Source organism: Meleagris gallopavo, chromosome 2 (assembly GCF_905368555.1).
Source record: "Meleagris gallopavo chromosome 2, MGAL_WU_HG_1.1, whole genome shotgun sequence".
Classification (NCBI taxonomy): Eukaryota; Metazoa; Chordata; class Aves; order Galliformes; family Phasianidae; genus Meleagris; species Meleagris gallopavo.
The window spans coordinates 33156239-33181306 of record NC_139405.1 but is presented as its reverse complement, the minus strand read 5'-3'; the positions used below and the strand labels follow the sequence as shown (position 1 = coordinate 33181306).

At 40.5% G+C, this 25068-nt stretch overlaps 2 protein-coding genes across 2 annotated transcripts in view; one reads left to right on the top strand and one right to left on the bottom strand.

Annotated features, from left to right (window-relative positions):
• The window catches only part of SCCPDH (saccharopine dehydrogenase (putative)), a 9844-nt gene extending 6581 nt beyond the window's left edge, over window positions 1–3263 (top strand). The window contains exons 10-12 of the mRNA XM_085219598.1: window positions 383–494; window positions 1305–1386; window positions 1819–3263. Of these exons, the coding sequence (XP_085075724.1) occupies window positions 383–494; window positions 1305–1386; window positions 1819–1924 (300 nt within the window). The 3' untranslated portion in view covers window positions 1925–3263. The remainder of the gene's footprint in view (window positions 1–382; window positions 495–1304; window positions 1387–1818) is intronic.
• LOC104909669 (kinesin-like protein KIF28) lies at window positions 3164–25068 on the bottom strand. The gene is made up of 21 exons (XM_085218050.1): window positions 22941–25068; window positions 21973–22176; window positions 20976–21011; window positions 19630–19854; window positions 19188–19342; window positions 18594–18705; window positions 17875–17942; window positions 16984–17126; window positions 15625–15743; window positions 14831–15059; window positions 13911–13965; window positions 13407–13530; window positions 12699–12843; window positions 10994–11112; window positions 10165–10272; window positions 8471–8745; window positions 7452–7586; window positions 6638–6804; window positions 6138–6244; window positions 5328–5478; window positions 3164–5108 (listed from the first exon to the last, which is right to left on the bottom strand). The coding sequence occupies exons 1-21, from the start codon at window positions 23184–23186 to the stop codon at window positions 4891–4893; spliced, it is 3141 nt and encodes a 1046-aa protein (XP_085074176.1). The 5' UTR covers window positions 23187–25068; the 3' UTR covers window positions 3164–4890.

Genomic DNA, 25068 nt, shown 5'->3' with positions numbered 1-25068 from the left:
TACCTGTTCAGATAGCTTTGACTATTCAAAAAGTAATGTTGTCTGGCAGTAGGACATCAAAATGTGTAGAGCTCTTGTAAGGAAAAAACTGGATCATATTGCTGGCTCTGATGTATTCACATGAATAGTTCACAGTATACAGACTGCAGCAAAATCAAGCCTGAAAGCAATGAGAGAATAAGTGGACTTGAGGGCAATAACTGTTCCAATAAAGTGGAAGTGATCAGAATATCCAAATTATGTAAATGCAATTGTACCTTTTAAATAGTAACTCAAAATAACTGCTCTCGTGTTTGGGTGGATTATAGTGCTTTACTACTACTTTGCTTGACAGAAGTGTATGACTGTTTTGGTGACTTGCCCCTTGTCTTACTTACTACAGATGGATGGAACCTCCTTCACAATGACATTTTTTGGTGAGGGTTACAGTGAGGGGCAAGATCCGCAAAATGGCAAACCAAATGTAAAGATCTGCACTCAAGTGAAGGGACCAGGTATGTATGTTAGCAGCTAACTGCTTTTGGCTCACATTTCCTCATGTGATAAAGGTTTGTGGTTCCACTGACATCCCTTTGCCCTTGCAAAGTGCTTGCAACGTGCACTAAGTCAACACTATTTACAGAATATGATCTTGGATACCAGCATTCATTTTAACCTGCTTTTAGAAAAAGCTAACTGTGTTTTGTGCTTGACGTTCTCTTTTTTTTTGCCTGTCATCATACTAATTCTCATTTTTGCCAGAGTAGAATAGTAAAGGGAGAGTGATTTAAGGGTGGTTCGTAGAACCTGGGCTTACTACACATTTATTTCCAGTCCCCTATGAGTGAACCTAAAACCCATACATTATGTGGTGTTGTTTTTAGCTATACATACTAGTGTTCAGGCCATTCCTGAAATGAAGTTTTGGAGACAGCAACAATGTACATTTAGAATGGAGTTAGCTAACTACTGCTACTTTAAACAACAAAATATGTAGCTGACTATAAATAGTATTAAATCAAAAGGTCTGAATTTAAGCACAGAATGGGCAGCGCTCCTGCTGAAATGTAGAGCCCTCCAGCACTCCAGAGGTGATACTCAAGGTTCTTGTGTGATCACTGGCCTGTAGTTGAAGCTGGTACTTGTCCACATTAGTTCTTACAGGACTCTCAAAGCTACTTTGAATGACTACTAGGTAACAAACTTGTTCTTAAACGGAGATATCAGTTTAGATTGGCAAAGAGATTATCTTCAGCATTCATATACAAGAGTGAGATTAGAAAGTGAATGAACGTTTCAACACATTGGTTTTTTGTTTTCATTAGAGCCTGGCTATGTTGCTACACCAATTGCAATGGTTCAAGCAGCTGTTGCTCTTCTGGAAGATTCAGCTCATCTGCCTAAAGAGTGAGTACTTTCCTTTGCAGAACAGCTTGATTTCCCTTACAGCTACTCTCTTTGATAAAACAGATTCCCTATTACTCTGTGGATTGCTTTGTTACCTCACCCAAGGGGCAGTGCTATTAAACATGATCCATGCTAGACAATGGAGATAGTTCTTCATTTGCATTTCAATTTGAAAAGATGAGTTGTAGTTTTAGTAACATTTTTGCCACACCATTGAACCAGATTCTATATTTTCAGTCAAGGAATAATTTCTGTCAGTTAGATGAATGCATAAATGAACCTCTAAATATAACAAGCTTGCCCGATTCCTCCTGTACTCCCTTTGGGACAAAATGGTTTTTCCTTTCCTAGATAGGGAAGCAGATTTCAAATAAAGGTGTTGCTGAGCCACTTCACCACTAATGCTTTTTCTCTTTTGATTGTTGTTAACAGAGGTGGTGTGTATTCTCCAGGAGCCGCCTTCTCTAAAACGAAACTGATTGATCGCCTCAGCAAACGTGGTGTTGAGTTCTCTGTTATTAGCCAGCCAGAAGTCTGACATCAAAACAGCCGTGTGACCTAACATCTTACCTGCGCCTCATTCCAATAAAGCTCACTGGGCTGTAAAAGCCTCCTCATAAAATAGTTGCATTGTGCTGTTGTTTACAGCAGAAACAGGTGAAAAATCGAGTTTAAAATTGTGATACTTCCTGATGTGAGAAAACACAAAGGATACTGACTTAATTCACGAACATATAAAATCAGTGATTTATTAGGTCCTAGACCTTTGTTTAATGTCTTTCACCTTAAGTTGCAGAACAGCAGCCTCAGTTACTGCTTAATTCATTCTGCTTCACAATTAACCACAGCCTTCTCACCCCAACTATTTAAAGCGGGCAGGCCCTGGATACCAAGTGCCTTAGCAGAGGAAACCGCTAGTTACCCCTCATGTCTGTTGGGGATAGGCACTATTAGTCTGTGGCATTACTACTTTTGAAAGCCTTACTACCCATAGTCAAATAAAAGTAGTTGTTCTTCTCTTAAGGTTTGAGGAATAGAATTGTCTTTTTGCTGTATTATTCTAAAGACCTGTACTGGTGTCTTAAGGTTTGTTTTTCAGCCTTACTAGCTTGCCGTACTAAAAAACAGAAAGCACAGAGTTTGTCAGTATAGTTAGCTGAAGACCAACTGCAATTTCAACTGACAAATCATTCTAGAAGAATGTGTGTAGTATGCAAAACAGTATCAAGAAAGATGTATTTACAGTATGACTATTTCAAGCAGTGGCCTTGTCAGTATAGTAACTGAGAAGTTAAATTACTTAAATTACTTAAACTGCTGGAACAACTTCCACATTTGTTTGTAAATATTAAATTACCATTCATGAGTCTACATCTGATTCTTTGTGGTTGAATGATGATACATCTAGCAAAATTTTTTTTCTACTGTATGTACATTTAATAATATATAACAGCATTTTTTCCCCAGTGATACAACATGCTGAGATCAGAGCACTGTTGTAGATGAAGTATTTCAGAAATCTTACAAGTTTTAGTCTTAGGCTGAAACAGATTTGTAATGAGCAACATCATAAGCAAACAGGCTGCCTTGACTATGCTGTACATAGAATGCTCGAGACAGAACTTAACATAAAGACAAACTGAAAACTCACGTGCACTTCAATGTATTCCTAGAAAGGGATCCTCAAGGTTTGCTGTATGCTGTGTATTCTCGCTTCTTCTTAACTATAAGAGCAACATCGCTTTTCAGCTTATAAACTGCAGACTCAAGTTGTTGGCCAAAATCACTTATCATTTGTGACTGTGTCTCTGTAAAAAGACGTAGTACCTGCAAATTATCTTCCTGCTAAAACATAATAAAAGAAATTAGTTGGCTCAGCACTCGTCATTTTTTTACTTATACACCAAAGGCTACCTGAAGGTCTCATGGGTTAACTTAAGTGGTAACTGAGTAAAAGGGAGACAAATGGCAGAACAAACTACAGGTTCAAAAACTAAAATTAGGATCATAATTACATGTTATTTTGCCAAGAATAGCATGTACCACAGCTGAAAGGATGTGCTTGGGAGTATAGCTTTGCTCTTTATCCAGGCCAGATGAATTACACCTCTCAGTCTCCTGGCAGCAACATCTAAAGGAGTAAGGTTGGACACCAGCCATTTAGATCTGAAGGGCTATGTATTAGCTTCATAGCTAACTTTAACATAGTGGCTATATATTTTTAATGTAGGCACAGAAGAGCTCCTGTGACTTGACAACATGTATTGTCCTTGAGATGTCCACCAAGCACCCTTGCTTCTAGACAACCCAAAATTGAGCAGTGGGTTTTAGAAACGAATAGCCTCAAGTAAGCATCTAATATCTTTCTTGATACACAATTTTGTTCTTCAGTTGCAGAAAAAAAAAATACCAAGATCTGAAGAAATACACGTTTGCTCTATAATTAAAGTCTCCTAGTATGAGAACTTTGATGAGCATCTCCACAGCTGTTACACCAACAATGCACTGTGATTCTGTAAGCTACGAATTAGGCCACAATAAGAGGCAATAATGATCAGCTACTAACAAAAGAAACATGTTATGTGGTTCTTTAATACAGTCAGGCCTAAAGTATTTGTTGGATTAAAGTTCAGATCATGCCACTCCTAACTCAGATGCCAGTTTCCTAAAGAAATGTCCTAGCCTACATTTATGCATGCAAATTTACAGTACTCAATACAAGCTCGCTCAAATGACTGATGGAAGTTGGGATGGCTCTCCAACTCTGAGCTGCGTTTTAGGCTAAATACTTAACGGGCCAAAGCAAACTCATGTTTAGGTGTTTCTAACTTGTTCTGTGCAGAAAAACCTTAGGCAGTGAAAACTGTAAAATGATACACCAGTTCAGAAGATTTTCTTAGCCTGCATAACAAGGTTATATAGAGAAGAAAAATCAGAACAATACAGTGTTACTGGCAAGAAATGGGGCTGTTGAGAAGTAACAGGAAGAGTTACAAGCCTTGCTAAAAGGTCATACTGAGAAAGCCAATATTACACCATAAAGTCCCCTTGCCAGCTTGAGTAAATAATAGCTTTGTTGTCAAGCAATCTGGAAGACTTGCTGAATAGTGAGCCAACCATGGTCAAAGAGCCAATTTGCATCATTCTGAAGCAACTTTATGAACAAGATGATGACAACATAACAGCCCTAAAGCACTGAGTAGATACACAACAGACTTGGTTACAGCATGGCTTCCCTGGTACGCAAACAATTCTGTAGCAACATGCCCATTTGAGTCTGTTCAGCTCTTTCGGTTTTAACCTGCAAGTCAGACTACAGAGTCTGTAGGCCTAGACAGTACCTCTGGTCCTGTGCAAAACACATGGAAACAATGAGTTCCTCTCCAGAGTAGGAAGCCTACTGTAGCACAGCCTCAACAATCCTGAGACTCTGATACCTTCATTTTCAAATTCCTAAAGTTTTTGAGACAAAATTCTTTAGAATTAGGAAACAGCCTCAGATGCTTAAACTATTGCAATAAACGGACTTACTGGTGGCCTGGAATGCTTCAGCTGAAGGAACTGCTGTCTGACTACACTCATATTTTGATAGAAGGTCTTAAGGGCCTTGGCAAGTTCTGCATCGCAGCTGGTCCGATGGCTGCACATCTCTTCAGCATCTCTTGATGACTCAGACTGCTTCATCACCTTAATCTCCTTGGTAGGTGACTCAGATTTCTTCTCTAAAATAGAAAAGATTACATTTTATTAATAAACTAAAAGTGATAAATCAGTCCTGAATTTATTGCCATTGAAAGTGGCAAGCATTTCTTTTGTCAGAAGAAAAGGAATGCCAGTGAGATATAAATTAACTCTCTACAGTCTACGTCCTGGAGCAGTGCTGGTAAGGAAGAACTGTAGCAAAAGCATGCAATCTGAGACAGTTTGTGATGGGCACTGACTTTCATGATGTCCTGCGTCCCATTTCTTCAGTTTGTCTTTAAGGAGGGCATTTTCTTCTCTTAAAGCTCTGTCGAGCTCCCTCAGCAGCTCTGTCTCTTGTTCCATCTGCAGCAGTTTCCGATACAGTTCGGGCACCTCCATAGCTGCATCCTGTGGTGGTGGTTTTTTGTTTAGGAAACAAAATCACCAAATCTTCATTGATTCTGTCTATCAAAAGTACATAGATAAATGGTTGTTCCAATGGGGTAATGGAACGTTCTTCAGGATACTAAATTTTGAAAACAAATTTTTCAGTGGCTTCAGATGGACATTTTTTCCTTCGTTATAGTTTTAATAATCCTTTAAATAAACATTCATTTATTATTTCTCCAACTGAGAAGTCTATGTTTGATGCCCTGTTGTCATAGTATTTCACTAGCAAAAAAGTGGCAAAAGAATTTCTGTAACTACTAGGGTAATGCTTTAGCTTTATCATCTCTTTCTGAATGTGTGTATGCATTTGCATATATAAATACACACATCTGTATTTAAACACAGAGAAATACAAATACATAAAAACTACGTAATGATGCACTGTGGTGCTCCAGCAAATGTGTACTGAGCAACTCAGCTGTGTGGTAACTCTCAGCCCCCTGCAGGCTCTGTCAGCCCAAACAGTGCTCCAGAGTGGTACACCAGGAACACTCAGCATGTATAACAGAGCACTGTGCTCTGCTTAATCAGATGCATCCCTGCAGCCCTTGCTTGTTGCATATTCCCAGAAAAATCAAGTAGGTTTCTCAGAAGGTGGTGTCAGTAAGTACACTTACCAGACCAGCATTGCTTGCAGTCAAATCTTTGGGATTATCAATCACAACGGTGCCCTCAGCTGTGAGCAAAAGGCCATCCAGGGAGGAGTCCATCTCCATGCAACCTTCTGCAGCAGAGTAAAGACAGCGTGCTCAGGGCTCAGCCAGCACATGCTTTCTGCTGCTGGTGCCCTTATTGTACATTGCGCGCAATATTTAAAGTGGAAATAAACAGTCTCCTCTTAAACTCTGAATTCATGACAGAGAGCCTTTTCCTTAAAACCAAGCTGGAGGTCAGCATCCTCATTTTAAAATGAAATCAGGAAGCCACTAACCATTTTTCATATCCCAAAGTAATATTTTACTGAAAAGTGAGAATAACTGAGCTGCTCATCCACCAAGCGAAACAGTTCTGTATCCATAATTATGGACAGTATGGTCTGATTCTATCTCCAAACCATCACTGAATATGAAATACGTAACATACAACTTTCAAAAGTGAAAATTTTGGAAAGAAATACCTTGGAGGCCCCATAAGTCAACAATTAAAGCATTTTTCTGTAAATAATTCAAAAACTCATAGGAAGCTTTTAGAGCTGAGAAATGGACTGTTTCTTCTATTTTCGGATTGACGCTTTCCCAGACAGGCCTTGTGTATAAGTACCGGGGAAGATCATAAACTCTATACCTAAAGACATAAAATGCAAGCATAAAAAAAATTAATTAAAACCCAATTTGGTCTCTAAAAAGGCCAGCTATTAAAACAGACACAGAAGTTGAGCAGCAACAATTACTGCAGCATTTCAAGGTCAGCTCTTCTTTCCTGCTTAATAAACTGCCCTGTGCAGTCATTCAACACCCACAGGACATGTGAAAATATCACCGTACTTTATTAATAATGTTCAGTACTTATTGTGTTGACAGGAGCAGTGTGGCACGCTGTCAAAAAATGCACAAAAGCTTTAAAATATTCATAACTCTTTTGTTTGCCCTGAGACCTCCAGCTTTCTGCCCATTCTATTCAGTAATCCATGGGGCATTTGTCCAGCTCTACCCCACCCATTTCTCTGTGGATAACAAAGCCATGAAAATCCTTGCTCAACAGAGAGTTTTTAAAAATGGGAGTGATATTTTTAGGCCAACACGACATATCTTCTGTAGTTTCATAGATTCAAGGTTAAATTTTTACTGCAGCTCAAAGGCTCAAGCTTAACAGATAATGGGCTATAGGGGCTCATGATTTCCAAAGGAGCAAGGCTAACTGTGCTGTCAGTTTCACCAAAAGCACAAAGTGGCATTACGCTGATGTGGCAGGGAAATGGTGCAACACAATACCCTATCTGAATGCCTCTTCCCACAGCGCCTCGCAGCCATTTGACTCCAAGGCACTCTGCAATGTGAATCTGGAAATCAACCCTTCTTTCCAGCAGCTCCAGCGGATCAATGACCATCTCGTCCTCCCCGAAGAGTCTGCCAACAGAAAGGAACAGCTCAGTGTAACTGACCCAGGTCATCGATCAACATCAAACAGGGTGATAACAGAAAGGAAGGGAACACTGAGGTTAGAAAGGAGAGCTGCTGTTATGTGACATGAATGTGTGGATAATTATCCCTTAGTAGCAAACAAAATGCCAGGTTTATGTGACAGCTGGCGTGCTGTGTTGTTGTGGTTTTTTTTAATCCCCCCGCAGATCTCCAAGATAGCAACGTAACCTTCATTATCAGATGTTATGATACACAAAATAGCAGTGCTTGAAAGAGAAAACAAAGAAGTCCAGAAGGACAATATGCTCTCAAGAACCATTCAAAACAGAGGAGGACTAACCCAAATGTATTTTGCCGTATAATTATTTCCTCCCTCAAATGAAGAAGCCTCAATGTTGACTGTAATGCAGCTAAACTAAAAGCAACCCAGTGTGATATGCTAGCTTGCAGATTTCCAGCTGTAAAGAAAAGGCCTAAGGACTAGGTGCTGGCATATCAACCTTACTGCAGACATTGCAGAAGGACCATCTGGCTCTGGCCATCCCTTCCCTGCGAGATGCCAGCTCCATATGGGAACAGGGACAGAGCTGTCAGGCAGCAGGGCTGAGATTGTGAGAAACTCAATTCCTGAGACCCTCCAGAGCAATTCAGCAAAGGCAGAAATTAGTACTGACTGCCCATCATCTTATCTAATGAATCTGGAGCTGATCTGCACTCACTTAGACCAGTGAGATCTGCCTTCCTCTTCCACATTGTGCTCATCATTTCCAGCTTTTATTCCCAGCTAAGCATTTCAGCAGGTGGACTTCCTAAGTTCCCTTAACAAGGAACAACCAACAGACTCCAGGACAGAGGCTGTGGATGGTTACCTCCCGTCACTGAAACACGGAGACAGATTTATCAGCAGGACAGCCTCTTCCAGTCCCTCAGAGTTGAGCAGCTCAGCCCGTTCCTCCAGCCTCATGCGGTACGCCAGTGCCTGCAGCCAAACATGTGCAGACCCCACATGGACAGCCTCCACCGGGTCCCAGAAGGGATCACTGTCCTGATTCACAGCTGGGTTCTCCCCTTCCAGAAAGCGCTGGTAAAGCTCCTCCATTAGGAACTTCCTGTTAATGAACTTGGCCTTTGACCATACCCACACCTGTGGATGAAGTGACTCAGGCAGTCACGGACACAGACAATAGCCTATTTATGTATGATAAAGTCTTCTCACCAAGCTACTTCAAAGTTCATATAAACACAGCAGAATGGAGGAAAGGAAAGAGAAGATTTTTTGTTACAGACATGTACAGAACTTTCACCCACAATAAAGAAGTGTGGGGCTTAAGGCTCTGCTCCAAGGAGAGATCACGGACTGTGTAGTATGGAGATTTCAGAGATTTATTAGAACACAACTACCTTTCATCTTCCTTTCAGCCCAACCCAGTATTGCTCATTAATTTGCTTCTCCTGCATGAAGACAATTTTCACTTGGTCTTATTTTCCTTTGCTTTCAGCTTAAATATTATTTGTTCTTACAACAGGTAGCCAAGAAAATACTACTGAAAATCTAAATAAATCACTCTGCTGGATTTAGAGGCTCCTCCTGGTTCCATCACTGTTTTTAAAGAACGCAATAAAAGCATTGCCTCTATGACCTAAGCTTGGTAGAGGCTAATTTTATGCCAGAACAACTGGAAATGCTTTCACAAGACAGCAACAGCATTACACATTGCAGCTTTGATGGTTTGAAAGATTAATGGACATTGATGATGGCAAAATGAGGATGTTACATTATCCAATATTCCTGTAAGCTGCCAATTCACGAATTAGAATGTGTAATCAATTACGAGTGTGCTATTAAATATGTGAAGTGAAAATATAAAATTGCTTTTCTTTGTCCATCAGTCATGAAAAACCTCTTGTTTTAGAACAGACTAATAAAGCTCCCTCCTCCATTATTCAAAAGATGAAGCATGGTTGCTAAGCAGCCAATGATCAGCTGCAGTTGAGCAGCAGAGCTGAAGGGGGTTTCGATGACAAGGATGTGACTTGGTGCTCACCAGTGGCTACAGAGACCCATCAGTGAGATCTTGGCAGTGAGTGCCTTCACTGTGAGGTTCTCCAACAGGTTATTCCCGCCTTGGTCCATGTCAAATGTGCCTGTTTCACTTCAACAGGAGCACTGCTGTTGAGAAGTTTGGCAACAGTTTGAAGGTGGCCAAGCGTACACAGAAATGCCAGGGCAGATCAGCCATTTAGGGGCAGAATTAATACACCTCAGGTATCTCCTGTAGATAATACAAGCTACCCAGGAGAATGGCCGTCCCATGAACAAGCAGAAGTGAGAAGTTCACTGAGAAGTGAATAGATCCAGCAATGACTTGGGAAGAGAGTAATTCATGTATGGTGGTACAGAAAATGGGCATCAAAGAGTGGGAGAGTGGAAGAGCAAAGCTCCATCAGGGCACAGCACAGTACTGCAATGATTCCACAAGAATGAGCATGCAGCACACATATTCCTTATCTTCTCTTTAAGCCTTTTCTTAGCACATCAGGCTGACTTGTTCTGCCTTCTTACCTGCTGTGTAGTTTCATGTGTCACTTTTACTGTTATTTCCTTTTGTAGGTCATGGCCTCTGGAGTCTGATAAGGCCAGATTTTTCACCTTCAATTCAAATTTGAGGTCCTATTAATTAAAAAAAGTTTCTTCAGCACATTCATACCCAAGACACCTTCAGTTATGCAAGTTGGCAATATTTTCATTTAAAATCAATACCAGGGATTTACGTGATCCTGCTTACACAAGAAATTCTCACCACAAAATTTCTGCAGTGCTTGGATTTGACATCTCTGTTATTTCAAATATTTGAAATCCATCTGGAATGAGGCTTCCTTTATCTCCCCTGCTAACATAGTACTGACAAAGCACTCTGCCATGAGGTTGCACAGAGAAAGGAAAATCTTTATCCTAACCAATGTATTTCCATTTTTCTTCAGGAAATTTCTCCAGAAGCTATATAGTTAGTTTAAATGCTCATAAGTTATTACTGTCCATTTAGATTGTCCTTGGATCTATCTCATTATTCCAAAGTTACAGAACAAGCATGAGGAGGAATTCTCCCTTCTTGGACCTCTTGTTCTCTAAGAAGTACAGAATCAGCCACTGTTTGTATATTTATACAGCACAATGGCCCTGAAATGCTGCTGGCAGCCTGCCCTCCCAGATTTACATTTACCCCGTGTCTCCTCTCTGCCCATGAGGTGGAGAGGGAGATTGGGAAAGCGAAAGAATGAAGCAAGTGGAAGACCAAAAGCAAAGGGAGATGCTCTTACAGTTCTTCCTATTCATGCTCAATAACGTGCAAAACGAGTGTGACCCACAGAAGCCAGGGAGAAGCCCTTCTCACCTTCCTCAGCTCCTGGCTCATCTGATTCACCTCCTCCACCAGTGGCATCAGCTTGATGTAGTCATGAAATACAGCCAGGACGCTGGGATCTGCTCTGTCCTGCCCAGTGCTCACAGTGCCTTCAAGAGGACATGAACAGGAGAGGTGAGCAGGCTGCCAACCCCTGCAGGTAGGTTTAGAGGGGCACTTGTTCTCAGTCAGAAAGCAATGAGAAGCCCCTGGTCAATGCCGCTTTCCTCCCCAAGCTGGACATCCAGCATCCAGCCTGCTCATGTCCCATAGGGAGAGGGGCAGTGCAAGAGCTCACTTCCAGAATCAGACTGAAAAGCTGATCACAGAATCATTAGGGTTGGAAAGATCACTAAGATCATCTAGTCCAACCACCAACCCATCCCTACAATGCCCTCTAATCCATGTCTCTCCATGCCCCACAGTTCTTGAACACCTCCAGAGATGGTGACTCCATCACCTTCCCTGCTCACTCTGGTCCAGTGCCTCACCACTCTTTCTGAGAAGTTTCTCCTAATACGCAACCTGAACCTCCTCTGGAACAACTTCAGGCCTCCTGTCCTATCGTTTTATCTAGAAGAGGTCGACCCCCAGCTCACTACAACCTCCCTCCAGGCATTTGTAGAGAGCAATAAGGTCTCCCCTGAGCTTCCTCTTCTCCAGACTGAGCAAGCCCAGTTTCCTCAGCCGTTCCCCAAAAGCCTTGTGCTCCAAACCCTCTGCAGCTTCACTGCTCTGGGCACACTCCAGGGATCATATTAGAAAGTGGGCTTCAGGCAGAGGATTTTGCTGTAGGTATATTTTGAGAACTGGCTCAGCCCATTCTGAACACCTACAGCTTTGGTGACACAGCTGAACATGAGGCACAAGCTTCCCTCAGAACAGCTAGTTACACCCAGGTGCTCAGATGAGCATTCACTGCACCCCTCACTGTGTGAGTGACAGCAATGCCATAGAGCATCAGGCATCTCAACTAAGTCCTCTGTGTGCCCTCAGCCCTCCCAGAGCCACTCATCACAGGCCCTGGGTTGCATCTCAGCCAAATGTCTGGAGGCAGCGGCATGATTATTCTGACTGCTCTCTGGTGCTGAACAACTACTGCATGCTTCTATGGGGATGGAGTAACTAAGAGAGAAATCTGAGAGCCACTTAATAACTCAAAATGGTCTGGCAGATTAGTACACAATTACAAACAACACGCAGCCCCAGTTTCTTTAAGAATCATAAATACCTGAATGCATAATATTTACAGTAAATACCCTCTGGATGTTAGGATTGTCTATTTCATATTTACAAACCAAACATTTTACTGGACTAAAAATATTAAAATGGCTTGCAGGAAAGTCTCATTCTGAGACAAAGAGCAAATGCACACATTACTATTTAGGAACATAACAGTATAAACAAGTAACAGCTACTAGAGAGGCCTTCATGAAACAACATTCAAACTTGTAAAAGAAACTTAAACAAAACACAGTTCTCTTTCTATTGTAAGCAGTAGATAGGTATCAAGCAATTAGTGTGACTCACGTCTGCTTCCATGCAAAGCACTGCACAATCTCCAGCCCACATCAATAAAAGTGTGCAAGGTGCAGAAGGACAAGGCAGATTTTGAAGATGTCTGCACATGATCCAAGGTGATGAAACGTGAGTCCCCCAGAATAACGTCACCCCATGCACAAGCAGTGATGCTTACCAAGTTTATCCACACCAAAACCTTCCGCTGCAGCCAATTCAGACTGAAAGAAATCGTAGTCATATCTGCTCAGGTCCTCCTCTGTTCTTTGTGCAGGTGGTCCGACATAGAGGTAAGTGCTGTTTGATCCCAAAATAACACGATCCTGAAAGGTTTAGACAAAGGATGCCCCAAAGTCAGGGATACAACATGTCAAGTGTCACCGCATTCAGTGGTCAGTAGTGGATTTCTCCTTTCTGTGAAAGAAGAAGAGACTACACCTTCACCAAAGCAGAATAATAGTTACTATTTCCACAAAGTCCTCAGGCAAGGACTGATTAACTACACCTTTGTTTGAGGTGAGCATGGACCCAGCTAGGATTCATTTGATGTCTGTTGATTCTGGTCTGTCATGTTCACCGTGTACATATGTGTACGTGATTTTGGGCTAATGATAAAAACAGAAGAAATTGCTAAAGACTTCCACAAGAAAGGCACAGAGGTTATCTGCACCTGTACCAAAAAAATTATTCTGAAGCTGAACAAAGATTCTGATCTCCTTCAGAGCAAGACTGCTTCACTGGATTGATTTTAAATGAATAAGTAAATAAAATTTACCTTCTGTTAGATACATGATTCTGCTGGAAGACACAGTGCTCATTCTAAACCTTTGGTTTGGATTTGTGTTTTTTCCCTTCAGAGTTTTATTTTATGTTCAAAGATACTCACCGAGTGCTGCAGTTCTGTTTTCCCTGTGATGGTCACTCCATTCACAACAACCTTGCACTTATCGTGTGGCACTAAGGTAACTCTGCCATCAGCATTTGTAAACGTTGCATGTTTGTCCAAAATGCTGAAAGATGTTAAATTTTCTTGTGATTCACTTCTTGTTTTTTAATTTGAGAACCATCATAGAACACTAAATCATAATTTCAAAGATGATACGTTTGGGCTGCCACTCAAAAGGCAGTTAGGGCTTTGTGCTAAGTGCCAATTTGGCTTCACGTCTTTGCCATTACAACAATGGCAGTTCCTAGAAACATAAGAAGCTCATTAGTCATATGCTACAGCCTTTCACTTCCAATAAAAAGTTCAAAATAATCATATCCCATGTTAATGCAGTCTTTTTTATTTTATTTAAGGAAATGTAATAAAAGTTAAAACTAAAGAACTCCGAAAAACAAGAGGATCACAATAGCAAATGTCTTGTTTTCTATACATTAGTGTACTTACCCCAAACCTCTTAGGATTATAGCATTTGAGGCTGATTGACCAACATCACAAGTACCTTAAAAAAAAAAAAAAAAAAAAAAAAAAAAGAGAGAGGCATTTCCCAGTATAAATTCTATGCACTTTACACACCAATATGTAAAGAGTGTTGAAGTTTTTGCATTCCTTTTTACTTTTTCTTCTTTGCATCAATTGAAGAGCTATGCCTTTCACTCTAGTGTTACTACTTGAATATGACAATATAGTCAGTTATTCTTTCTTTAGAGACAACACTCGATCGTGAGAAACAAAAAGGATTCACTCCATGTGGCCTCTGGGTCAATGCATAAAAATAATTAGAAATGTATCTGGTAGCCCTCAGTAACTCCTGGGGTACACTACCAGCAAATGGTGGAGAAGCACATCCAAACTAAATACCCCATGTGCAACAGAGTACCAGATCTACAAATCTTATTTCTTTTAACTGTAGCCCTAAGTCAGTGGAAAAACAGCAAAAAAACAGCCTACATAGGAATGGATGCTCAGGCAATAAGGAGGAAGGCAGGAGGAATGTGGTTAGTGTTGGATCATCGGCTTACAAAATGAGGGCTCATATTTTCAAATTAACATTTGTAGGGGAAGAAGTGGACAACATCCAACAGACTTGGATATTATGACTTACTTTTCTATTGTATGTGACTTACTTCTCTAGTGCATCATAGCATTCTTTGCAATAGAAATACTACTCTCAGTAAAATTCCATAGCTTGCTCTGATCTCAAAAGGAGCACATACTTAATAGTGAAAAAAGTTGCTAAGAGCTTAAGAAATAAAGAAAATAATCTTGACTCAAATAGCTGAATTTCCTAGTGTGACTAGTCTTTTATGTCAAAGCACAGAAAACACTATTCATATGTTGACTTCAGGACTTTAAAAAACATCTACCATCCTGAATGAAATGCTTGAGAACCCATGAAAGCTGAGGATCTTCGTTGATATTCAGGAGATATGGGAACTTTTCCATCATCCACCTCTCCTGTGCAAGAGATGAGAAATATATAATTTCAGTGGGTGCATCTGAAAGCTTGAAATAACAGCTAATGTAACACATAGAGTCCAGTTTTTGGTGTTTGGGGGTTTTTCTTGTGTGTTTTTTTTGTTTTGTTTTGTTTTTTGTTTTTTACAAGAAAAATCATCATACAGCAGCTTACATAAGAACATTCCCCCCCCACCAAATATAAATGTCAAACACTGAAGAGGATTGCATTCTGATACATATTCATAGTCTCCAAGTACCAGGGTGTTTATAATATAACTGGTTTTAAAAGGAAAACCTTCAGTTCTCCTTGTTGAGGACTTTGAAATGACACAAGTCAGAGTTAACTGGACATAGCCCCATGCATTCACTGACACATTTTATTTAAGTAAAGATTCCTTAAAATTGCAAACTAAAAGCCAGAAGCTATAATGTACAACTGGTGGTAGAAGCAGACAGACTATTCTGTTATCTTAACTCATGCAAAATTCAATATGATAACGTGGAGCCACAACCAAGGACTAAATTATCACTAGTTTTCCCAAGCTAAAAAGAAGGTTGTGTTGGGGCACTGCTGGCAGAGAAGCGCATGAACTTATCTGAAGCATGTGGACAAATCTTCAAGATTACAAGACAGGAAAAAACATTAAACTAAAAAGACTGGAGTTTAAGGCATCTGGAACCATGATGCTGGGACACTGGCCTGTGTCATGGCAGAGTACTGCTGCTCCCACTCCTGCCGGGCCTCCTCCAGCCGAGCCTCCCACGTCATCTGTGTGCTCCGTGGCCGCCCCTCGCTCTCAGCCAGCAGTTGCAGCTCTGCTGAAGAGAGACAACTTGAACCTGGACGTCTGCATGGGAAACAACAAGCCCCGTGAGAGACAAGGGCTGCACACCAGGAGGAGGCCTGGACTCACAGAGCCTCCTAGGGTGGCACAGAACTCGCTTTCACCATCCTGGCTATGAAATGAAAGCTGCCATCTTCACTCTCGTCTTCTAATAAGAAGGTGACCACTAAGATTCTGTGCCCAGAGCGTGCACAGGAATCGACTCAGGTGAAACCTCATCAAAAGAATTTGCAGATACCAGTCAATTGCACGTTTCCATCTCTTCTCTCGGCTCTGATATTTGTCCACTCTCACCTTGCTATAATCCCTAAAGCTGAAATACTTTTCACTCCTCCCTGTTGCTGTTGTGTCCTTATTTAGACTTGTTTGAGGCTTTCACCTTGAGCAAACCATCAACACCCGATAAGGGGTCTGACTGTGAGCAACGGCATGTTCCTGCACCAGGGATGCAGATGAAGGCAGGGACTCTTTTTCAAAGGCAGAGCTAGCTTTTTTAAAAAAATATTTTTTTTAAAGCAGCATTTGTTTTGATAATGTCTGGGGGAGGAAAAAAAGCCCATACCACAGCTATCAACTGCTGCTTACACATCAAGAGGCAGAAATACAACAGTGCTGTTAGGCTGCCTAAACAAAACAGAGAGTGAACTGAGGGTGCAAGAAGAGCAAGCCCTTTGTGGGGCTGCCCATCTGGGACAAGGTGTTTGGTAGGTGCCATTCTCAAGTGCCACGTCTCATGGACAGAGAATCCTAATCAGACAGAGGAAGGGTAGTACCATCACACATCCTCCTGTCAGGGTTAATACAGGCCTCCAACACTTTGTGTCCTCTTCTCTTCCCACACCTCAGCTTGTGATTTTGAACTACTTGGAACTGGCACAGCAGGGTGAGCATTTTATAAATGCTTTGACTGCCTCTGCCCCTCTGATTCACAGAATCATAGAATCAAAGGTTGGAAAAGACCTACAAGATCATCTAAGTCCAACCATCCTCCCATTACCCTTGCTACCACAAGCCACTATACCATATCTCATAGCTCCTCATACAAACGCCATCTGGATCTCTGACATCTGCTTTTTAAGAAATTCACCTATGGATCTACGTTAGCTTCCCACCATAGTGTTTCCACATCACAGGCTACTGAAAAAGTCTACTAGCATTTTGGGAACTCAAAATCTATTTGTTACCTGTAGCTGTATTTATGCTGAAATACATACGTGCTTCATCGGATATTGCTCTCCCTGCACTCCCGAGCCCAGCCATTCTGGACAACAGTCTGTTATTTTCAGCTTTCAGCTCTCTTATAAGCTTTTTGGTAGGGCTTGCATTTACCACTGCTTTGTTCCTGATCTTTTTTGCCCTTTTCAATATGAAAACACATAAAAGACAAAACAAAAACAAAACCACAGTCTCAGCAAGGGACAAAATTTTTTGGTAAACATGACTTTGTTTCTCCCTCTTTTGTTATTTTCCCTGTTCAGAAATATCCCATGCAGCTCTGGAACTTCAGAAGCTAAAAAGAATCTGATGGAAAATTTGCCCCTGGGCTGAAAGCATCTGACATGCTCTCTCCTACTGCTACAGCAACCACAGAGCTAGCACTCTGGTTTTGCCCCTGCCAGCCCAGTATAATCCTTTCCTTCTCCATCTAACCCTAATATGCACACGAGAAAGCAATTCAGCTGCTTGCAGAACTGAACCGGTGCTGGGAATAATCTCCCACTCCTGACACCTGCTGGCAGCCAGGCTGCTGTGGGAGCAAGATCCCTGAGCTGCAGACAAAGCCCAACTGAAAAGATTGCAAAGAGAGATTTCCAGTCCTAAGTCTGAGAAAGGAAAGGAGAAGAACAGAAGCCATCTACTTCAGAAGAGAGACTCAGGGAAACAAATAGTTTCCTTTTGTCATACAATTCAGTTTTAAAAATGTGTTATTCATGAATAAGAATGAAAAATAATCTCCTAAAATGCTGCTTTAGATTATTCATAGATTCACTCCTCCACCATTCTGAGCTGTTGATCAATTAGAATTGGTACCTTCTGTCATTTTGCCCAACCATCTGACTGCAATTTGCACCAAGACCAGAGAGGAATATATTATAGAAGTGCACCTTTCAGCATATCGTAAGGTTGACAAAGTTTCTTCATAGCAGATGTCTGCTGGACTCAAGGCTGCAATCTGCAAGCATACAAAAGTATTAACTGTCCTTAGATTTTGAATGATGTTTAAGTAGTTATAAATACTTCCAAAAATCAGAAAAAGATTCACATGGGAAAATATACCAGTAAGTCCTGAAACATAGATAGAGAATCTTAGAAATCTGTCTGAAAATGTACTCTCCTTAAGATTTTTGCCCAAAATGAGAAGGAACGATGAGAAAATATAGGTGGTTTAAAAAACAAAACAAAACAAACAACTAAGGTGTCAGAATCCTACTGTCTTTAGCTTAACTCAACAATCTCAGAAATACTTTAATAGTTCCTGTACAAGTAACTGTCGTAGAATGTCCTCAAATTTGTTCACATCATCATCACTAAACTAAGAAAGGTAGTATTATAAGGAACTCAGTTAAACTGTTTTAAGACTATGAACATATAAAGCCAACATGTTCACATGCAAATTTTCTATTCGTGTTTTCCTATCATTTCAGGGTACTTTAATATATACATATGTATATATATTTCTTCAAAGATGCTGGAGTACATAATTCACTTGAGACGAAGAAAAGATCCTATGGAGATCCATCTTACTTAGGAATGCAACATCTGGTCCACAGCACAAACAGTGATCTTAGAAATCAGGAAAAAATATTGAATAGAATCAATTTACCATGATTGTCCTGCTGTTCCCCCCAAGAGCAGATTGCAAGAGTTTAGTCAGCACTGAGTCCCTGTACGGGATATGCAGCACTTTCTTTCCTGTTGCTACCTCAGCCAGAGCACTACAGGAAAATAAAGGGTTTAACAAAAAGGGGTGAACAACATAAGTGTACATATAAAGGCAATTTTAGGAAATAAAAGACAGCCAGATCAGATACTGCAGCAGATGCATTACGGAAACTAAAAAAAAACCACAACTCTCATTCATACATAACTTAAGTAATTTATTGTTAAGACTTTCATACTGAAAGAACTGCTCTGAATGGTTCAGTTCAGAGTTTCAGAAGAGCCTGGACATACAGCGCACTGAGCAGCGGTCCTGTGAGGCTGCTTCACCTCTGCCACTGCCGAAAGCACTCACAGGGCATGGAGCCAGGAAAAATAACTAAGTAAACAGATAGATATTTTTGTTTCCATGTGCTTATCATTAAGTACTTCTATTAATCACACGGCAAGGAAGATCTCAATGGAGAGATAGGTTGTTTCATACATAGAAATTTGTTTTCTACCTCACAGGCAGGGATATAAAAAAAATAATGACTACCTGATGACATTCCCTAATGTGGTTAGGCTTAGATTTACACGTGTTCCTTCCTTCAATCTGTCTTTCTCAGATCCTGATGATTTTTGCCTTTCACTTCCTGCCAGGTCCACCAGATTGATAACTGACTGTTTAGTGATAGCTTCATCTAGGAAAATCTGTTAAAACACATCATCAACATAAGAAAAGGTCAGCAAATCAGTGCTTCCGATACTATCAAGTTACAGAAAAGGATACCCTGTACAGATTCTCAGAGTAATTGTGCTATTTTATTTACCAACACTGATACACTCCAGAGCAGCAGCGATGAACTGCATGTGTCAAAATTGTGAGCAGTCATGGCTGGCCCAGCAACCTGGGGAGAGGAAACCTGACACATACTCACCCCACTTGCTCTGTGGTGGCAGAGCTAAGAAACACAGTGGAAGCAGTGCCTTCACGCTACCTGTTTGAATTGGATTGTGATAACCATGTGGGATCGACTGCTGGAGGCATTCATGGTGGTCGTAGCTGTTGTTCTCATCTTGTTCCCCTGATCCATTAACCTCTCAATCTGTGCATAATTATCACAGGGCACCAGCTTCAAACCATCCACATAAAAACCTTGTTGCTGGTCTTCTCTAATCTTCAGCCCTCCAGGCTTCCTGGTCTTAGATAGCAAGTCTATTACCTGTGGAGAGAGATTTATAGTTAAAATATTCTACTAAAGTTAGAAAAAAAAATATTACTCCTAGGAAAGATAGAATAATTAAAAAAAAAAAAAAGAGAGGATACAGCATACAGCTGACCACATGGTAGCTGTTTTAGCTTTACCACATCTAGAAACTCATTCCCAAAGAGTTCCACTTTGCAGGAAAGTTTAATCTATATTGCAAGTTCATATCTGTAGACTTAAGATGTCTGCAAAATTATGTAATTAGCTGTTATGAGAAGTTTATAAAAGCTTATTCGATGCCAAAACAAATTGTTTTCCTGTGTATTCATTTTTTTCCCTCTCTTTCTTATCCACTGCATCAAATCTGACTGAAATTGGCCAGATGTCCCTAAATTAATAAGGAAAATGGTTCAGGGGAAAAAAATTCACAAACAAGTGGCAAAAATGCATAACCCTTAGAAGGAAAGTTAAAAATGCAATCCTCTGAGACAAACATCATCTTCAAAACAACCTCCTTCAGAACAGGTTACCCATTTGCAATTGCTAACATCTCCTATGTCTGCCAGTACAAGAAGATAACACAAAGAGAGAAAGGAAAACAATGTAAATAAATATCTCAACTCCCTAATCACTTTTTTTTTTCTTCAAAAAGAAGCCAAATACATAAAGGAGAAAAGCAGTGGTGTGCAGAGCAGCCAGGGATGATGCTCGCAAGGGGCTATGATGGCAGCTGAGGCCTTTTGCCTAAACCACTGCACAAATTCCCCTTGAACTGCCTTGAGCATGGAGAAATGTGACCCTCCCCCTCCACCTCCAAAGGCTCCTGCAAAGGACAGCGCTGTATCAGGAGCCCAATTTTGGTCTGAGATATCCCCACTGTACCTCTCTGTCCCATTCTGGTAGCTGAATAGCAACATAACTTATGAACCTAAGAAGACCTGGCTACTAGACCCTCATGTAGCTCAAGCAGCAAAAAGATGCTGCTGGGTCCAGATATTGCCCACATCCATGAGTCATCATGCCCAGTAGGGTCATGTAAGGAGAACAAAATACTTGTTTTCCAAGTACGCAGAAAATACATAAATGTACATAGAAAACTAAGATTTGTTAGTACTGGAAGTGAACGAGATCATTACCTGTTCGTTATAGATTTCCAGCATGCTGAAAGTAATCTGTTAGGATAAGAAGTAACAGAAAGGTAAAATGCATTTGAAAAAAATCCTTGGAATGGATTTATCTGTCCCATTGTAAAAATAACGCAGGTTACCTGGATCAAAATCTCCCTTCATCCCAACCCACTGTGTCATTTTAATTCAATCAATTATTTGTCAGATACATAATGTATGATCATAACTGTGCTTCTTCTCCAGTATTTTTTAATTTATTTTTGCATATATAACCTTTGTTGCTTAGGTAGGCTACATCAGAAGATGCATTTCAATAAATATTATTAAGCATCCAGATAAAATCTGCAGAAAAGTTAAGATCAAACGTTAATTTTTGGCAGAGCTATTAGCCTACAAGGTAACAGGGAGCTTCTACAGAGAGTCTAGCAGAGGGCCAGAAAGATGATGAAGGGCCTGGAGCATCGCCCTTATAAGGAAAGGCTGAGAGACCTAGGACTGTTCAGTCTGGCGAAGACTGAGGGGATCTTATTATTGTTTACAAATATCTGAAGGGCACATGTCAAGTGGATGGTGCCAGGCTCTTTTCAGTGATGCCCAGTGACAAGACAAGGGACAACAGGCACAACCTGGAACACAGGAAGTTCCATACAAACAGGAGGAAAAACTTCTTTACTTTGAGGGTGGAAGAGCACTGAAACAGGCTGCCCAGAGAAGCTGTGGAGTGTCCTTCTCTGAAGATATCCAAGACTCATCTGGACGTCTTCCTGTACAAACTACTGTAGGGAACTGCTTTAGCAGGGCAGTTTGACTTGGTGATCTTCCGAGGTCCCTCCGATATGTATGATTCTGTGAACTTCTCATTCAACATTTGTATGGGATCCACTAAAGCGTGCAGTAATTTGTTCCATATACCCACTGTTTCTAATTTTATTAATTTGAATTTAAAGTCTTCAGAGTACAATCTGGAAAGATCTTGGAAATAAATTACAATTTGTGCTAATCTCACCTGGTACTGCTTGTTCTTTTCCTGACTTTGGATTGCTTTGCAGAGCTCTTCACACACACTGGGAACCAGTCCTCTGTTTGCCCCATACCCAATCATGGAGTAGCTCTTCCCAGAGCCAGTCTGGCCATATGCTAGAAGAGTTGCATTGTAACCCTGCCAGGCACTCTGCAGCACTCCTTGGCCAAGATCACAAAAGACTTCTCTCTAAAAAATGATCAAATACATCATCATCAAAGGTGAACAGGAAAATCCACACACAAGTGCTGCTATCTGGTAGGAGGGTCCCCACTAAGAGTTTAAACAAATGGTCAGGATTTACAAACACACCTAAGAATAGAAAGTTCCAAGATAAAAGAAATGTAATTAAAGAGTAGATAATGCTTCAAAATGATAAATAGAGAGATAGCAATCAAACGCATTCATAAAAATCACAGAATCTCCTAAGATGGAAAGAACCCACAAGGATCATTTTGTTCAACTCCTGAGTGCTCCACTCCAGACTGCCAGAAATGCAAACATTATGTCTGCCCTGGACATTCTGTGCCCTCCAACCCCTGGCACAGAACCTGTTCCTAACCTCCACCTATTCCTCCCCTGACATGGCTCCATGCTGTTCCATTGGGCCCTGTCACTGTCACCAGAGGGCAGAACCCTGTGAGGAGCTGCAACTGCCATGAGGCCTCTCCTCAGCTCCTCTGCTCTGGGCTGAGAAAACCCAGAGACCTCAGCTGCTCCTCACATACTCTGCCCTACAGACCCTTTCACCACCTTCATAGCCCTCCTTTGGTTGCTTTCTGAGAGTTTTATATCCTTCTTACATTGTGGTACCCAAACCTGCACACAATGCTCAGCTGGAATGTTAATTGTAATGAAGATAAAGAAAACAAAATAACAAAGATAAATGGCTGGTTTATAACTGTGTATTACTTACATCTGCTATTAGTTGACTCTTTGAAAAAAAATCTTACCTGACCTGCGTAACTGCTAGATCCTGCTGAAATGAGCATACCGTTCTCATCCTTCAGAAAGCCGTTGTGAGACCAATACGCCAGGTCAAATGTGAAGGTTTTCACGTGCCCTGGATTCCTAGGATCATAGATGCTTGTACTGTTGGAGTCCATAGAAATCACACACCTACTTCCTGCATCCTTCTCTCTCTGTATCAAAATCACAATTGCTGTGTCAAAATATAAGCAGTCATCCACTAAAGTCATGTTTTAGTCTGGATTTAGTGGCTGTCAAAAACAAAACAGATTTGCTTTAATTCTCCTTCATGTTATAACTTGAACTGAATACTTTCACCAACTTGAGCTGCTTTTTTAATGAAAAAACTCATATTTTCATCAATTATCTGAGATAACTCAGTGAAACACCTTTACTAAAGCAAGTCCCGACAAATGCCCTTTTGACAACAGCCCGTACCTTTATTCATGCTCAAAATCCCTCCTACTGTTTCTTGACCACAGAATCTGCCATTGCATGTTTTTTATTCTGCTTTCTGAGAGGTGAGAATATTACACCAAGGAAGTTAGTGTTCTACTGGAATTTTCTTTGGGGTCAAGGTCCCAAGGGTACAGATGCATGCTTTAGTTTCAGCTTTTAGCTGCCTTTTTAGCAGGAATCCCAGCCTTTTTTTTTTTTTTTTTTTTTTTTGGCAAACAAAAACAAAGAATCCTTAAGCAATGTATCTTTCTGTAGAAAAACTTTGTAATTGCTCTATTTAGTGATAAACAGCACAGAGTAGTCCCTGGGAAATTTTGATCTTGTTAACAGTAAGGCCTGCTGTGCAGTTTCTTAAGAATGCTTCTCTACACCCCTAGGGCCTTCTGCATACATCCATTGCAATGCTGTGTCACAGCTTTCTTCTACAGGCTCCACAAGCCCTCTGGAACCACAGCCTCTACTTCCCCAAGATACACTTGCAGACATCTGCAAATCTGTCAGATAACTCGATTGCTCACCAACACACAACAAGCCACTTTGTCTTTTTAAAACTGCAGTCTCCTCCATTCCTCCTCATTGTTGAAAAAACATACTGCACATAGGCTGGATATTCCTCTCCATTATATAAGTGACATTATCTTTTCCACTCTTTCCTTCACATACTGATTGCAAGCCCGCACAAAATAAACCAAGTAAAATCTATTGTCTCCATTTCATTATAAACCTGTCTTTCTTTGTATTGCAGTCTTTACCCTGTCAGGCTCTTTGTTTTCTCAGACTGTTAGAAAAAAAATAATTAAAAAAAATCCCAGAGCTTGCTTTTGCTTCCATTTCTTTCTATGTCCTCAATGTTCTGAAATCTCATTCATTATTATGCTAACACTCCCATTTTTTTAAACTCCCTGGGCAATCTGGGGAGTTTAAGCTTCCAAGAAATGTAAATTGAATGTAAGTAACTGAATAAAAATGGAGAAAAACGTTTTAACATTTAAAAGGATTAAAAGTCTCATAAAATAAAAATCACTGGAAGAAGCCTTTAGGAAGTTATTAAATCTCATGACAATTTTCTTGTATTACCATTGCTTTCTTTTTTCTGCCAAAGCACTGCCAAATGAGGGTAATTCAGCTGGGCTGATTATAAAAGAGGCTAAAAATTACTACAAATTATTACTAAAATTACCTTGTGTGTTCTCATTCACTGTATTTTCATACAAAAATAGTCCATAAGTATAAAGAAGTATCATAAAATGTTACTAAACAATCTCCACTAACAAGTCAGTCAATTGTATCTGATCAGGAATCCAAGCAGATTATAGTTTTGTGCACTACGTAGAGCAAATGTTCAGGTTTTAAGTCTTTTCTTTCCCTGTCACAATATTAAAGTTTGATCTTTTGCCCATTATCTGAGCTACTCGCAGGACTTACAATGTACATCTAAAAAATATTCTTATAACTTCCTCTCCTCATCCTCTTTAATCATGTGTACACTGTAAATCAAATCTTAAAAAATATCCAGAGTAAATAATTACTAACCTGACTGAAAGGTCTCACTCGAACTGCCACTTTCACACTGTCAACATTTGGCATTTTTTAAGCAGCATTCAGTCATGAATACTTCCAAGAAGCAAAATATTAAAGTGCATGTAGCTACTT

Coding starts and splice junctions, on each gene's coding strand:
- LOC104909669 (XM_085218050.1), bottom strand. CDS start 23,186: ATGACTTTAGTGGATGACTGCTTATATTTTGACACAGCAATTGTGATT. Junction 21,012..21,972: donor AAAAGAACAAGCAGTACCAG/GTGAGATTAGCA, acceptor TTATCCTAACAG/ATTACTTTCAGCATGCTGGA. Junction 18,706..19,187: donor ACATTAGGGAATGTCATCAG/GTAGTCATTATT, acceptor ATTTTCCTGTAG/TGCTCTGGCTGAGGTAGCAA.